The 16868-nt window shown below is 47.3% G+C and overlaps 1 protein-coding gene across 1 annotated transcript; it reads right to left on the bottom strand.

Annotated features, from left to right (window-relative positions):
- Nucleotides 1–4478: 4478 nt before the first annotated feature.
- LOC138369219 (piggyBac transposable element-derived protein 4-like) lies at nt 4479–5345 on the bottom strand. Its single transcript, XM_069332159.1, has one exon. It carries the CDS (start codon nt 5343–5345, stop codon nt 4479–4481), a length of 867 nt encoding a protein of 288 aa, XP_069188260.1.
- Nucleotides 5346–16868: the final 11523 nt, after the last annotated feature.

Below are 16868 nucleotides of genomic sequence, written 5' to 3' on the forward strand. Positions count from 1 at the left end.
CCTTGGCTAATCTATGTATACTCTGTTCCCGTGTGTACCCACACACACACACACACACACACACACTGTACGTCTGTGTACACCAGACTTAAGTCCCTCTGGACTGACAAGATGACAACAAAGGTGATTAATCTCCTCGCCCACAATTCATTCCACCTGAACAGATGCTGCGTGACAATGTGACGAAACACTTGACCTCGAATTCAAGCTTTAGAGACTACTAATCACCAGAAATACACACATAGGTACTTACTCATCCACACTGCCGGCTACACACCTTCCCATACATCAGGCACCCCGCTATAGGTGGCTGGCTCGCTCCAGGTGGCGTAAGCGGCGGTAGTACCTTACGTGGTACTTATACGGAAACTTGGCGCACACTCGAACCCCTCCCACTCAACACGGCTGAGTTCGCACCCTCGACTCACCGGTGAAGTGAAGCGTTCATACCCAGGTGACGCGCACAACAATAGCGTCTCACACAACATGGGAAATTTGACTTAACACTGACACGAATTTCCCCGTTCCCATCGACTGCTACAGGACACTAGCAAGTCTAATCATCACTGGTATGGGATCCACGAGTCTGTTGCTACTCGTATGCACATTCCCCACGATCCCAGATCACTGTACCTCTACCCCCTGCATAAAAAAGTCTTAAATCCCTCCAAGCGACGACTTCGGGCGGATTCTGTGACGACCGTTGTCGTAGGTGAAGCAGGAAGCATCAGCAGTTGAGTAGTCCAGCCACCACGACGCCCTATACTTTAATTTGGCCGAATTGATTACAGAGAGCGTCTTGACAAGGTGGCAGCTGTGTTCAGAATGATGCTACACAACGGCTATCACCACGTCCTTCTCGAAATAACCAATGAGAGGAAGGCATACAGCGGCCTACCCCTCTCATCCAATCAGCGACGGTGTAGCATAGCCCCTAGGGCAACTCCAAGATGGCCGACCAACATGGCGGCTCACGATGTTTACTAAGATGGCGGCTGTTTCCATGACAACGACTCAAGTGGCCGTCTCAAGTGGCCAGCGAGCGCGGGAGGCCCACAGCTTACCCCACGCCTGGGCCTAGCTGTTCCCGCGCAAAGTTGTCTAGCGCCATGCCATACAATGAGATGATGCTATCAGCTCTAGCACTGTCCACAGACATGCCACCCCGGCCAGGGTAACATTTCTGGACTGCTGAGGACTGGGGCTCTCACATGAGCCCAAACACTAGATGTTTCGGTTGCTGGTTACCAAACTTAAGTCCGCCCACTTAACAGGGCACTTAACAAGTGTACTGGCTCCCACAGGCATAAGAGCACTATTGTAAGTGAGCTGGTGAACCATCCCCTCACACGTACCTACCAGCCAAGTTGTTCTGTTCACACAAACTAGGCGAGAATATAATGATGTCCTTATTTCGAGGTCCATCAGTGGATCCGTCGTCACTCCACGTGGATATTTCTCTGTCCACTAAGTGCCATCAGTCACTGTTTCCTTATGTCTGTTGTGTTACCATTCACTAATTTACTGTATCACTGTTCACTATAGTCCAAGTATACCTAGATTCATATATGTAAACATAGGCCTCGTGACACTACGCTCCCACGTGGTCTGGTCATTTTCTTTTTGTCAAACTCTTTTTCTCTCTCTCACTTTTACTTTTTCTCCAACTCTTTCACTCTCACTTTTTTTTTTCTCAAACTCTGTCTCTTTTTTTCTCTCTTTTTCTTTATCTCATCAGAATTCAATTAAGTTTATAAATCTAATAATTCCAAAATTTAAATGAATAGCATTAACATTTAAAACCGTTTACGTTTAATCATTCAACTATTTATTTTTAAGACCTTATGTTTGAACGTTTAATTATCATCTTTACAAATTCGCATACAACATTGATGTGAAGTAATTTAAACTTGATATAAATTTAAAATTTCGGTTTTAAAATGTTCTGAAATAAGAAATGTTTCCTGGGTACAAACACTCCAACAACCTATATTTCTCATTTAGTCTGATAAATAATTAATTCATCTAAAACACAAACAAAATTGTGACATTTGATCATATAAAGTCAGCAACCAATTTTTTCCAATTTAGCTACAGTCCATTGTTAATACTAACGTCAAGGCCACTGTCATTCAGGTTTTTACACCTGAATTAGGTTTTGCCGGAACTCATAGGAGGTCAATGACTACAGAGTTGAAACATTTAAAAAGTTATGCAAGTTATCAGTAGCAACAGCACCTTAGATGAAGATAACGTTTCACCTTATCTCACCTGCAACACCAGTTCCTCTCCATAAATGCTACTCTCACCAACACCTCTCCTTCCATGCTACTCTCACCAGCATGTATGCAAAGTTTTTGGACCCTTACTTCAACCTGTCTTGGTCGTCCTATGTCAATTATCTCTGGGTCCTTGCTCTCAAGGTCTTACCTTACCTATATCTTGTTAGAGGGGAGGAAGGGGGACTTGCAGATAGTGAACGAGTTTTTGTTTATGCTCTCTAATGCCATCTAAACTAGACTATAGCTGTTTCACATATTCATTGGGTTCTCCATCGACCCATGTCCAATCACTTGGGCTGGACGGTAGAGCGACGGTCTCTCTACATGCAGGTCGGCGTTCAATCCCCGACCGTCCACAAGTGGTTGGGCACCATTCCTTCCCCCGTCCCATCCCAAATCTTTATTTTGCTCTGGTTCCTTTCATCCTTCTCCAATCCAGAGCATTCACTTAGAAGAAAATATTAAAGGTGCACAACGGCATGGAATCAGCATCCCTAAACTACTCAGGCAACCGGTGTTGCGTCGCTTTAAGATCCGTGATCGGTATTGGCATATCTCATGAGAGTCTTTCTACAATTATGAAATGGTCTTTCTTCTAACAGTTTATCTGCCATTCACTTGCTACTGTTCATTTTACGGAAGAGTCAAAGTCTGCTGAGAGCTTTGGCTGCTCAGTTATTTTTCCTTATCAAACTTTTTTGTGCCGCTATCCTCTGTAAACGATTTCATGTTACTGCTGAACTTTATGCAATTTCGCTAATTTTACACAAAATGTGTTCTCGTATACATGCCAGTTCCTATTTATGAAGCAAGGTTCATTTGTTTTTAAGCTGATTCTCGCAGGTCCTATGTGGCTCTGAAGTTCTTTAACCACCGTGCTGCGTTGCCTTAAAATATGATATTCCTGCTGTGCGCAGAAAAGAAATTCTTTGACAAAATTATTTTTTCTTCGAAAATTGTTAAATACCCTCCCCTGATCACATATATGTTGAGAATATTGCACAAATGTACTTACTTTAGCCGCGGTGGTGTCCAGAAAATGTTGGGTGCCGTCACAGCTTAGTGGTTGTCCGTTCCGTAGCCTCCCGCAGGCAGTCGTGCACCAGATTCAACAAGCGCGAGTTGCCGCAAATAATTTTATGATCATTTTTTCTGTACATTTACAAATGCATTTCTTTTTTTCTGGCTAATTCTATATATATTGAACAGCTTTACAATAATCAGGAAATAGAACATCCGTACTGTTCAAAGAAAATGTGTTACATGTATCACAAATGTGTCCACAAATATTGTTCATATTTTCTATATTATATGTTCAATTATTTACATTTGCAACTTATTTAACACACTGTACACTATCACAAACTATATACATCACTGTCAACACACTTAGAACTGCGTAAGTGTGTGATAATCACTGAAGCAGTCAACAGATCACAAGGCAACTTTGCACTCAACACACCAGGTGCAGATGGATCTTCGCTTCTGTTCCCTACATTGCGTGTTCTTGCAAACAACGCAGGGATGTTTACCCTTTTCTCATGTTCCTTTGCTTGGCATATAACCATGCTTGTGTACAGCAAGGTATTCTTTACCCCTGAGTCTGTCTGGAACTGTGTGAGGCCTTGTTGCTGGCACCCCCATGCGGCACAACATTGCCCTCCACCCATACCTCACCATTAGTTGTGACACTAGAGCAACACTGAATGTACGGATAGGTTGTCTCCTGCCATATTTCACGAGATACGTGTTGAAACAGTTCAGCACTGCAACGTCAACGAGGTGGAAAACAATTTCTTTATCCACTTCACAGATTTTCTCACGCACTTGACGGCACCAACCATCATTTCACATTTATCTACAAACCGCATATTTACATTGTAATCAATGACACAATCAGGTTTATACATTAGCAACTTTGTTGCAAAGTTCACTTTGCAACAAGGTTGCAAAGTGAATAGTTGTCCTCGCGTCTGTCCCTCCAGCACACTGACAACATTTTATCACACTTTCTCAGTTGGCAATCAGCCACTGCAATACCAATGCCAAACACTAGCATTTCCCTCCTGTGGGCCTTGACAGTGCCACATTCGCCGGTGTTGTGGACAAGGAGGACTCTGGCTAGCAAGGCGCTGGTATAATAGTTGTCTGTGAAGATGATATGCCCCTTGTTCAGCAACGGTTCCATGAGTGTTTTCACGACACTGCTTGAGAAGCCGTGCGGATCTTGTCCATTTCGACATGTAAGTTGCTGTACACAACTACCATGTCGTAGCTTAGTCGATTAAGGCAGCGTCTGGGATGCTCTCGGACGTAGGTTCGAATCCTCGTCACTGCCCTTGTGGATTTGTTCATCTGGTGCCGCTTTGATGGAATGTACTGCTTGAACGCGAGTTGTCCCTTGAAGAGGACTAGCGATTCATCAGTTAAGACACTTTGTGCTGGTACAAAATAGTCACGAAACCTTCCTCTCAATTCACTAAATATCTTCCGCACTTTCCACAGTCTGTCGTGTCTGTCTTCCTTAGCATTGTTCTCAAAGTTGAGGCACCTGAGAAGCAACAGGAACCTATCACGAGACATGTTCCTGTAGAATAAGGAGGTAGGAATAAGGCTGTCTTTATTCCAAAAATCCTGGATCATGTGTTTGCCTGCATGCCTCATCATCATGGTCAACGCTAAAATCACATACATTTCCTCAATAGTCGTGTCTTTCCAACGTGTCAATCCAGAGGCAGGTAAAATTCCAGAGTCAATGAATTCCAGAGCGTATTGGTTTGTCTCTGCAACGAGATGGTCCATGAATGGTTGATCGAAATATGCCATAAAATAATCAATTTCAGGCATATCCTCATTAGTATAGGGGAATAAGGGTATCACACCAACATCTGTATAATCAAATGCTGGAATTTGTGTGACAAAATTCTCACAATCCTGCCAAACAATTACACCCGTATTTTTGGTTTTGGTGCCAACACCACGGTCAACACCAGAACGATCACCACCAGCACGGGTGCCAACACCACGGCTACTACGTCTTGTGCTAGAGCTGCTCGTGGGCATGCCAGGAGATTAGACTGTTTTGCATAGTACAGGCCTACCACAAACACCTGATGTAGAGGACACATTGTCATCAGGCCGCGTGAGATGCTGGCGCTGCCTTGGGCAGGGGCAGTGCTTGTGCTGGGGCAGCAAAACTCCGCATAGTAACACCATAGCCCCATTGTATTCAGTTCATCATCACTGCTTGTATCAGAGTCTATGGCATTGAATCCAGAAAATGAATCATAACATGTGGTATCACCCAGTAGACTTACGTCCGGTGACAGATGGTGATGGTAACTCCAGTGGTGTTGACCCAGGGCAGCGTGGGAGGCCGGTCGAGGTGCGTGTACTGTACACACTCTCGACATCATCCACCGCATACTCCCCATCACTCGTGTCAGACCCCTGTATTAGGTACTGTGATGGTGTCCCACCCCTATGTCTTTCCTGTCCCGGTATCAAGAGTCATATCTCTGCGATTTGCACGTTCTCTGATGCTCAGGGAACATTTTGATATATATAAAGGTATAGAAAGTTATCGTGTTGGCAATGAATTAGCCGATTTAGTTTGGTTTTACAAGTAGCTTACGCCCTTTTGGTGTTACAAAATGGCGTCGAGGCTTTCCACTTCCCGCCAAAGGAGCGTGACGCCTGCCGCTAGTTGATTCTGACGCCAGGTTGGGTCACGTGACAATATAGACAAATGACGAGGAGCCCTCGGGATGCGTGACGTCACAAGGTGGAGGGCTCTGAGCGGTCCGGCGCTGCGGGCATAGTGTGTCACAGCCCGTCATCAAGAGCAGAAACGCTCGAGTGAGGTCCCAATTTGGAGGCTAGGAAGCCCCATCCAGTGGACTCAAGCAGCCGCATTAGTACCGCAGACGTCATGGGAGATTATCTGATTCCTGTGAAATACATGGAAGCAGAGCTTGGCTGGTGTTAGAGCGCCAAGAGCACTTTTACTGATAGTCTGCGGCAGAGGTGAACGTCGGGAGGACACCCCCTCAACCCCACGGGCCACGTTCAAACGCATTAGGCGAGCTGCTGTGCCCGTGGTCAAGTCCACTGGAAGACTGAGAAGGAGACATTGAACCAAACTGTAAGTTTGTCTACAGTGCTAGTGTGGGAGGAAGAAGACGGCGTGCACAGGGACCTGTCTCCAGTACCTCAGGAGGAGGAGGACCTGCCTGCAGAGTGAGTACGGCTAGGACGCGCATCTACAAGTCGGCTGATGACTTTGTGTGTAAAGGACCCTAATCAACGGAGGACCAAACGCTAGGACCGTAGACCTAAGCGATCCTCGCCAGAGGATATGTCGACTATGTAGTAGAAAGAGTTAAGGTACAAAAATTCCCTTCCATTACCCCTTGGTCTAGGTGAGCTCGGATATCATTCATGTCATGAGCATTGTCTTTATTATTACTGCCAGGGTGGTAGCGTTAGGCTAGGTGCCAGGTTATTCATATATATATGAGGTAATATATATTAATGTATGTGTGTGGGTGCTGTGACATTTTGGGCAGCTAGAGGAAGGGGCTGGATTCAAGAGGCCAGGATCGAAGTTTTGAATCGTCCAGCTGACTGTGTTGCCAGAGGCGCGTGAGGAGTGCTGCCGCCGTCTGACAGTTCCACTTCTTTATGCGGATCCAGTGTAGTTTTATTCAATAAACTTATCATCAATTTTTATACTGGGTTTGAGTGAGCCTTCGTCTCTAGGGCTATTTGAGTAGACCATTTATGTGGCACTGCATTGCATCTGACATTGAATCCTTGGTTTGTAATAACAAATAAGACCACTGAGGAGAGTTGCTGGGACACGAGTATGAACACCCAGCTGTCGACCTAGACTTAAAGAGGTAAGGATTTACCTGTGTATTCTTCCAGTGTCACAGTGGGCAAGTCCGACCGAGAGCAACAGAGGTGAGGTTGGATTTCCCCACTCGCCAGGGATGCAATTCAAGGCCAGCCCTTGGTAGACTGGGGGCCCCTAGGGTGGGCAGTGGCTCCCAAGTACAAGGGGGCGAAGACACACGGGATTAACCCTAACTACTTAAGGAAGGAATGAATGGGGTGAAAATGATGACAGTACTTCTCTGTGCTGTAATCTAAATCATCAGTAATCGGTCGTTCATCAAACAACATGTCTTCTATTTTGTCCCCTAAAAGTCATTTTGCAACACAGCGGCTGACCGTAGACCGGGAGCTCGTAGATGATGCATCAGACATGATTGTTACCTTAAACCTGGGGCTCCCCACCCAACCTGTCCTCTTAAAAAGAACGTCGCTTTTGGCCGTTTGCCCGTATGGCCGAATTTGGACGTAATTTGAAAATTAAAATAAATTTGGGATTTTTTTTTTCAACAACAGTAAGTTAAGGGTCCTCTGATAGGTTAGGTGGGCAGGAAATTCTCATAAAGTTTCAAAATGTTATGAAAAACGTTAATTTAAAGTGTTCTCTCGTAACCTCTGCGCGTAGGCCGGCCGACTCAAATAGAAAACGGAACAGAACGTCACTTTTGTGAGTCGATTTCATTTCAAATTACGTCCAAATTTAGCCATATCGCGCATACGAGCCAAAAGTGACGTTATTTTTAAGAGGACGGGTTGCCCCAAAACCAGGAGGCCTCAGGCATCCATTTCATACCCGAGTAACCACGTGGAACTTTTTAATCCTACGCTATACCTATGAGCGCCCCGAGGCACTCTGCGCACCTTTGATCTAGTGCTTAAACCCGCTCTGTGCAGTGTGGGGGTTAACCCTTTCCATCATGTTTTGAACATATCCTATACAAGCTATTCTCCCTCTGTGGTAGGTATATTATTGTAGAATTGTGCTGGGTCCCCAAGCCATATTGGCGTTGCCTATAATTAACTCACAGATGCCGCTACTAAAGAATTTGTTCATATAGGTCCTATCTCCAAAAATGCTATTCCTTTCTTAGAGTTCTACTGAGTCATTCAAAATGCATTCCGCAACCACTAGAGAGACAGATTGTCGTGTATTGGAAAAAAAAATACCATTAACTGCGACCTCTGGCCTCCCCCTCTAGCACTGTAACGCAAGGTGGCAACTCTGCTACAGGTTACATATTGGCCACACACGATTCACTCATGGGAACTAGACCAAAGTTCTGCACCTTACTATCAGAACTGCTTTCTTCCATTTACAGTAGCGCTCCTCCTAATTTTCAGGATGATTAGAAATCATGTTTTCCCAGTGTTATTAATCATTTGTTCATTGATAAAATACTAGGTGAAGCTGGTACCTTTGACATAGATCAGTTTGTGTTTTTGTTCTCTTATTGGCTTCCACAGAATAATATCTAGAAAATTCTTATTTTCTGTGCCACAAACGATGCTAAATTTTCTTTTGGACCTGCCGTCAAATTTTGCTCAATTTTAATGTAAATGAAAAGTAGAGAATGCCATCAATCTCTGTAGTATAGAAGGACAGGGACGGTGAGTGGTGTCGTTTAGATGACTGTCACGTGGTAAAACATATGAGTATCAGGTACTGTGGGTGATGGTCTCAGTGGTAAATGCACTTCCATCCTGTAAGATGATAATTGCCACCTCACTACACATCTTTACTACCTGTTAAACTGTAACAAATAATTGAAATCTGGAATGTCTTGCCAGTCAAAATGGACTCTCTACAACATGCACATTCAATATCTAATTGGCAGAGTGAGACTGACAACGTTTACAGTAGTTAGCATGATATGAACGGTACATCCAGAACTACCAGAGAAATGAGTGTACTACCTTTAAACATCGAGTAGCGTAGAGGCAGTGCAACTACTGAGGAAACCAACATCACGAAGACTTTGTGGTAGTAAGAAGCACACTTCCGTGTAAGAAAGCTCGCGAGCTTAGACTCCAACATTATATATTACCAGGAGAATGATATGCTGCCTAATATTAATACAAGATCAAGTTATGCATTACACGAATCAATGAATTATACAAATAGTTGTATAGTGGGAGGGTCCAACCTCCCATGTAACCCTCGTGAACAAAGCTGTTAGCAATAAGTCAAAACAACCCCCAGTACCCCACACCCCCTCCCTCGAACACTGTCGCTGCTGAGGAAGGTAAGAAGTGACTGAAAACAATTAAATATTTTAAAATATATTCTGAGGAAACAATAACTAAAGGAAAATATAAAGGTAATAGGTGAAGTGATAAGGTCAGCAATTAATGCTCTACTGCTCGAGAAAATGACCAATGTCATAAGAACCCCAAAACTGGAGTAACATTGCCCAATCCTGAAAATTTATTTAATTTTATATATTTTACCTGCATTTTTCTGCTGTTTCGAACACGAAATATACATGGCAAACATAAAATAACAAATGAAACTAACAATAATTATAACAGGTTGGTTGATGAATTTTCAGTCACTTAAGCTGATGTAATAGGTTGCCAGCAAATACCGAGAGAAGTTCATTATGCTTCGGTCAGCTGAACTTTACGGCCATTCACTGGCATGATGGAACAGTGAATGTGATCTACAAAAAATCCGTTGAGGAGATTGGCGGCCTGGCCGCCAGGGGGGCGTAGATGTGCTCGCCAAGCACTCCGCAGTCTTTGCTAAACGTTCCCTGTGGGAGGGTGTTCTTGTTGCGTCAGCGCCATGGTGACCTCCCTCCCCCCTGTTCGCCGCTCTGAGACCGTGGGTCTGGAATTTTCTGTACGTGTGTCTTACCTTGCCCTTAAGATTGTCCCGTTGGATATGCTACATGTTCGTGTTGCCGATGTGTATGGGCCCAAACTGTTAACAACCCATCGGGCACTTGTGAAGTTTCACTCCACTACTGTTTATAAGGACTTTGTGGCCTGTTATGATGGGCACTCATTTACTCTCCCTGGGGACGGTGGTACCATCGCTATCTCTGATCAATGCTGCTCAGTGACATATGTGGTACTGCATTGTGTGCCGTTCGAGTTCACAGAGGCCTTGCTTTGACGGTACTTTACCCAGTTTGGGACTATAGTTTCCATCCGGATGAACTCCGTCTCTTCTGGCAGGTGGCGTGGTGTCTTGTGTGGAACCCGGACTCTCGCCCTACGGCTCAAGTCACCTGTTCTCTCCACGGTTACCTTGATGTTCTACAATATGCGGGCATTCCATGCAGGGCAGCCACGAACATGGTTTTTGGTGGTGGCCTTTAGGACCACCAGGGCTACTTGCATAAACTCGGAAGTTTTTTTGTAAACACACATTTACACCCTCCCTGCAGTAGATTCGAACCCAGAGAGCCAGCTGTTCGGGCAGCTTGACATAACTGGTACACCTTAACCGATCACACCAAACTCAGACCCTTAAAAGGACTGGAAATTCCCGTGGAACTCTTCTTCCATTTGGGTTCTGCAGCCCCCCCTCCCCAACCGGCCTGTTGGTGCAGTGAGGGGTCTTAGTGGACGGCTGCTGGAGTGTGATGCTCCGTGGGACAGTCCTCTGTCCTTTGGTGGCCTTGCACTCCTGCTGCTGTCTTCCCTAATTGTGCCGAATCGCTTTTCCCTTTCCTTTTGTTTCGTTTTTCTCCCCCCTCTTCTCCTATCTGCTTGTCTTTTCCTGCCGACCTTTTGCTTGTTTTGGTTATTCCTTTGGTCTTCTTCTATTTTGATGCCCGGGCGCTTGAGGAGGCACACTCTTGCACCCGTAGAACTGTAGTACCCGACGTCTCGAGCGAGGGGAACCTTTTATTGTCAATCCCCCTTTCGTCGCTGAACCCGATCTCGACGGACTGACGGTTCTTAAGGTGGCGTTTGTGGGTCGTATACTCACAACGCACCCCTAGGGGGCCCCGGCATGATCGGCAATAGCTTCCTGTTGGGTGTCCTGCCTCTAATTGTGGCTCCATGGTGAGTATGGAGGCACATTCGTGGATGAATTTCTTTCTCTACGTCTATATGTCGTTGAATGTTTCTGTTGTACCCTCTCAGGCTCGTGGGGTGGGCGACCAAGTCCCCGAGTCAGCCTGTATTGGAAGACCGGGCTCTGTAGGCCCCGCTGCATTGGGCCCCGACCTTGCTCCTCCTTTGTCCGTCCTGAATTCTTCCCCCAGCTCCCCTCCCTCCTCTGTGGTTGGGTCGAGCCTCACGCCCCCAGTGGTGACCACTTCGTCCCCTGGTGCGGCTAAGTCTCTCGTTGTGACTACTGCGCCTTTTGACCCCTCTCTCTCTGGGGGTTCTCAACGCCGTCGGCGACACGGCCACACTCGCTCGTTTCCTTCCTGTACTGATGCGTATCAGGCCTTATTTGGTCCTGCTTTGTGGGCCAAATACTTTAATCTCCCTCTTGATTCTGCGCCGCCTGACGATTTCTCCCTCCATCGGCATCTCGTTGATTCCGTGGATGCGTCTGTAACTTTCAACCACACTCGTCTCGGTACAAGCGTCGTTGCTGCTCCTTCTCAGGATGCAGCTTCCTGCTTGGCTGTCTTATCCTGCCTTGGCGAGAACCCTGTTCGGGTCTCAAAGAACGTTCAGTCGAACGCCAGTGTTGGCACTATTCTCCTCCCGCCCCATGTTGCGATCGGTGTTCGAGATCTGCGAGACTGCCACGACGATATTCGACATATCCTTGATGCCCAGGGCCATTCTGTCCTCCAGGTAGACTCGTTTACTCGTCCCCCTCGTGGTCGTCGCCGTCAACCCCTTCGAGTTGTGAAGATCACCTTTGATGGTAGCACCCTTCCATCCTCTGTCATTCTTGCTGGTGCCAGATGCTCTGTCCAGGAGTATAGTCCTTCTCCTCGGCTTTGTAACAAGTGCTGGAGGTTTGGGCATGGTGCCCTCCGCTGCTCTGGGATTGTCTCTCTCTGTCCTTTGTGTGGGGATGAAGGTCACTCTAAGTCGGAGTGCACTTCTCCCCAAGCTCGCTGCCTCAGCTGCAGTGAGGCCCATCTTACCTTCTCCCGTGCCTGTATCCATTACAAGCTTTAGGCAGCCGTCCTCAACATGAAGCACCAGGAGCGTTTATCTTTTCCCAATGCGAGGCGCCAGGTTCGTCGGCTCCCGCCTTATGCTAACGTCTCCTATGCTCGCGTGTTGCGCTCTTCCTCTCCTCGTCCTTCCCACCTTCCTCAGACTCACAACCGTTTCCGGGCCTTGGACCCTGATACGCCCACTGCCCCCTCCCCTGTTCCTTTGAGTTCTGTCGCGAAGGGTCCCCCTCCTGGTCCTCTGTCTGGGGTTCCCCTTCTTCCAACCTAGTATGTCATGTCTCCTGTGTCTTCTTCCTCGTCTCCCTCCGATCCTCCTTCCCATCCTTCTCCTCCATCTATTGACTCTCTCCGCTGCCTGTCGGTGCAGGCGGATGTCCATCACTCTTCTAACGGCCGTCGTGTGTGCTCTCGTTCAGCTTCTCCTGTTGAGTCGCTGGAATCCATTGCCCAGTACGAAGTTGCTGGAACACCGGTCTCTTTACGTTAGAAGCGTAAGCCTGGATCCTATCCTTCCTCCTCCCCGGCGGGTAAGAAGGCTTCGCTTTCTTCCTCGGCTCCTACTACTGGCTCTATTGCTCCTTCCCCTCCCGTTTCGGTGGATGTGCCCCCTGTTCCTGCTATGGAGGTTTCTTTGACCCCTGCTTCCCTCTCGGTTGCTGCCCTTGCTGAGGTGCGCTCCCCTCTTCCTGCTGCTGTCCTTGACTGCTCCTCTCCGTTGTCTCCTCCTCCTCCGGACCCCGCCCTCCCACCTCTGGTCTTTTCTCCCACTTCCTTCCCTCCGTCTTTGCTCAGTTTACCTATGCCCCCTAACGCTGACTTTGCTGACCCTGATTCCGACCCTGATATTCTTTAACGTGCTATGTTGCTCTTTCGCCTTTGTTCTTTCCTTGTTCTCTGTTGTTGGCCTTTCTCTTCTCGTCGATGTCTATTCTTCAATGGAACGTTCGAGGTTATTACGCCAATTTCCTCGAACTCCAACTTCAAATTTCGCGGTTTTGCCCCTTTGTGTCTGTCTCCAGAAGCCGATGCTTGGTGCTTGTCCTGGCCGTTTTCGTGGCTATTTCTTTCTCCCCCCCCCCCCCCAGCCATTGCTGGGGCTCCTAATTCTTCTGCTCTCTTGATTCGCGCTGATGTTCCCTTTGTCCCCTTACTTTTTTCTGCGCCTCTCCATTGTTCTGCTGCTCGTATCTTTGTGGGGAAATGGTACACAGTTTGTTCCATTTATCTCCCCCCAAGTGTCCCGTTTTCTCTTCCTGATTTCAAACACCTCCTGGACTCCTTGCCGGAGCCTGTGCTCCTGCTGGGTGATTTCAATTGTCGTCATTCTCTTCGGGGTGATGTTCTGACGAATACCCGAGGTCGCCTTCTTGAGCCGTTTATCCTCTCTTCTTCCCTGTCTCTTCTGAATTCTGGCGAGCCCACTCACTTGGACTCTCGGACTCGCACCCTTTCCTGTCTGGAACTTTCTCTCTGCTCTTCTTCTCTTTACTTATATTTCACGTGGCAGGTTCTTGATGACCTCCTTGGCAGTGACCATAAAGGTAATCAAGAACCTCATCCTTGTTTCCTTTTTCTCTTTTCGCCCTTCCCTCTCCTTCCCTAGGTTGCAGTTTGCTAAGGCGGACTGGAACCTATTTACCCTCAGTGGTACTCTCTCTGACCTCTCCCTTCTGCCTCTCCCTCGTGCTCTCCTCCTTTTTCATGACACTGTCTTCAACGCTGCCCTCCGCTCTATTCCTTGCTCTTCCTCTCGGGGTCCGTAGAAGTGAGTTCCCTGGTTGGATGCGGATTGTGCTCGGGCTGTCCGCTATAAGCGTGCAGCCTGGAAGAGGCACCGCCGTCGACAGACGGCCGATTCTTTTCTTTTCTTTTGGAAAGCGAGTGCGGAGGCCCGTAGGGCCATCCGTACGGCTAAGCGTGAATGTTTTGCATCTTATGTCTCAACAATTACGTCCGAAACTCCTCTGCCTCAGATCTGGAAGCGTATCCATAAGATAGCGGGTAAGTTCGTTCCCGATGTTTCACCGGTCCTTCACCTCCATGGTACTCTCGTGGCGGACCCGTTGCAGGTCGCTTCCGAACTGGGTTCCCACTTTTCTTCTGTTAGCTTTGGTCTTCATCTTCCCCAATCTTTCCTTCTTCGTAAACCTGTCCTTGAGTCTCGTCCTATATATTTCTGCACTCGTCTTCGGCTTCCCTATAATGATCCCTTCTCTCTCTCTGAACTTCGTTCTGCCCTGGCTCTCTGTGGTTCTACGGCGGCGGGCTCCGATGGTATTCATTATGAGATGCTTCGCCATCTCCCTCCATGCACGTCTCAGTATTTACTGAGTCTTTATAATCGGATCTGGGAGTCGTCGTCAGTCCCTGAGGACTGGCTCGATGCCGTTGTCCTCCCTGTTCGCAAACCAGGGTCTCTGATTACTTCCCCTAAGGACTTTTGCCCTATTGCCCTCACAAGTTGTGTCTGCAAACTCTTTGAACGTATGGTTAACGTTCGTCTGATGTGGTTCCTGGAACACCATCACCTCCTCTCCCCTTCTCAATTTGGTTTCCGCAAGTGCCGCAGCACGATAGATGTCCTGGTGAACTTGGAGGTCAATATTCGTACTGCTTGTGCTGCGAAGACCTCCGTTGTTGCCGTCCTTTTTGACCTGGAAAAGGCTTACAACACCACTTGGTGATATCATATTCTATCTCAACTTCATTCTTTTGGCCTTCGTGGTCATCTCCCTCTCTTTCTCCGCAGCTTCCTCTCTCGTCGTTCCTTTCGGGTTCGCCTTGGTACCGCTCTCTCTGCCTCTTTTCATCAATATGAAGGTTGCCCTAGGGTAGTGTTCTGAGCACTACTCTTTTTCTGGTTGCCCTCAATGGTCTTCTTTCCTCTCTTCCTTCAGGTGTCTTCTCCGCTATCTATGTTGATGATCTTACCCTTTGCTGTCAGGGTGATGATTCGCCTCTCCTTCAGCGCCGACTTCAACTTGTAATTGATGCCATGTTGTCTTGGGCCACCGATCATGGCTTCAAGTTCTCTACTTTTAAGACTTGTGCCATGACTTTTACTCGGAAACGGGTCGCTCTTCGTCCCTCTTTGTCACTTTATGGTCATCCCCTTGAGTACAAAGATTCCGCGAAGCTTTTGGGGTTATTCCTTGACACTCATTTGTCTTGGTCTCCCCATATCTCTTACCTCCGTGTTGAGTGCTCTAAGGCCCTTACCCTCCTTCGGGTATTGTCCCATACTTCTTAGGGGGCAGATAGGTGCACTCTCCTTGCTTTACATGCCTCTTTAGTCCTGTCTAAGCTCGATTATGGTTGCCCTGCTTACTCGTCTGCTTCTCCTTCTACTCTTCGCCGTCTTGATGCTTTGCACCATACTGGATTGCGCCTCAGTTCTGGTGCCTTTTGTTCGACTCCTGTCCTTAGCTTGTATGTTGACACTGGCTTCCTGTCTCTCCAGGACCGCCGTGATCGCTACTGTCTTTGCTATCTTGCGCGGTCCTTACAACATCCTTCCTCTCTCCTCTGTCGTGCTTTAACTTTTACCCCTCCTGCGGTTCCTGTTCCTCTTCACCACCTCCCTCTTTCTGTCCGGTTATCTCGCCTACAGGATTCTCATTCCGCTCGTATTTCTAATGTTTCTCCTCGTGTTGTTCCCTCCTTGCCCCCGTGGAGAGTCCCTCTTCCGCAGTTTTGTACATCCTTAACCCGCATCACTAAAGCTTTTACCCCTCCTATGGTTCTAAAACGCCTTTTCCTTGAGCACTTTTCTTCTCACTCCCGCTCCGTTTCTGTCTTCAACGATGAGTCTAAGTCTGCAGACGGTGTTGGCTACTCTGTTGTTTTTCCTGATCGCACTTATATGTGTCGCTTACCTCCGGAGACTAGCATCTTTACAGCGGAGCTTTATGCTATTCTCTATGCTCTTCGTCTCCTACTTTCTCGTTGTCAGTCTTCCTTTGTAGTTGTTGTTGACTCTCGTAGTGCCCTCATGGCTCTCGGGTCCTTTAATCCGGTTCATCCAGTAGTTGTCGAGATCCAGCATTGGCTGTTTCTTGTTCACAGTAAATTTAAGTCAGTTGAGTTTTCTTGGGTTCCCTGTCATATTGGTGTGTCTTTAAATGAGCGTGCGAATGCTGCCGCCAAGGAAGCTGTCTGCTCTTGTCCCATCTTTCGTAAAGGTATTCCATATTCCGACTTTTACCCGGTTATCCATTCCTCTGTCCTTATCCGTTGGCAGGCTTCTTAGTCGTCTGTTACTGGTAACAAACTACGTACTATTAAGTGTTGTGTTTCCTCGTGGCCGTCCTCTTACAACCGTAACCGGCTATAGGAAACAGATCTGGCGAGGTTGCGTATTGGCCAAACTCGCTTAACCCATGGTCACTTGATGGAGCGCCGCCCTGCTTCTTATTGTCCTAGTTGCATTGTCTCTCTTACGGTCATGCATGTCCTTCTTGAATGTCCTGACTTCCAGGACGAGCGTGTGTCTTGCTTTCCGACCGCTCCTCGCGGTCACCTGTCCCTCAATAGAATTCTTGGTGACTAGGATACTTTTCATATCGTTCGCCTTATGAGTTTTTGTTCT

This window comes from Procambarus clarkii, chromosome 27, assembly GCF_040958095.1.
Source record: "Procambarus clarkii isolate CNS0578487 chromosome 27, FALCON_Pclarkii_2.0, whole genome shotgun sequence".
Taxonomy (NCBI): Eukaryota; Metazoa; Arthropoda; class Malacostraca; order Decapoda; family Cambaridae; genus Procambarus; species Procambarus clarkii.

Bases quoted from the DNA above. Each gene is read 5' to 3' on its own strand.
- LOC138369219 (XM_069332159.1), bottom strand. From the start codon at position 5,345: ATGCCCACGAGCAGCTCTAGCACAAGACGTAGTAGCCGTGGTGTTGGC.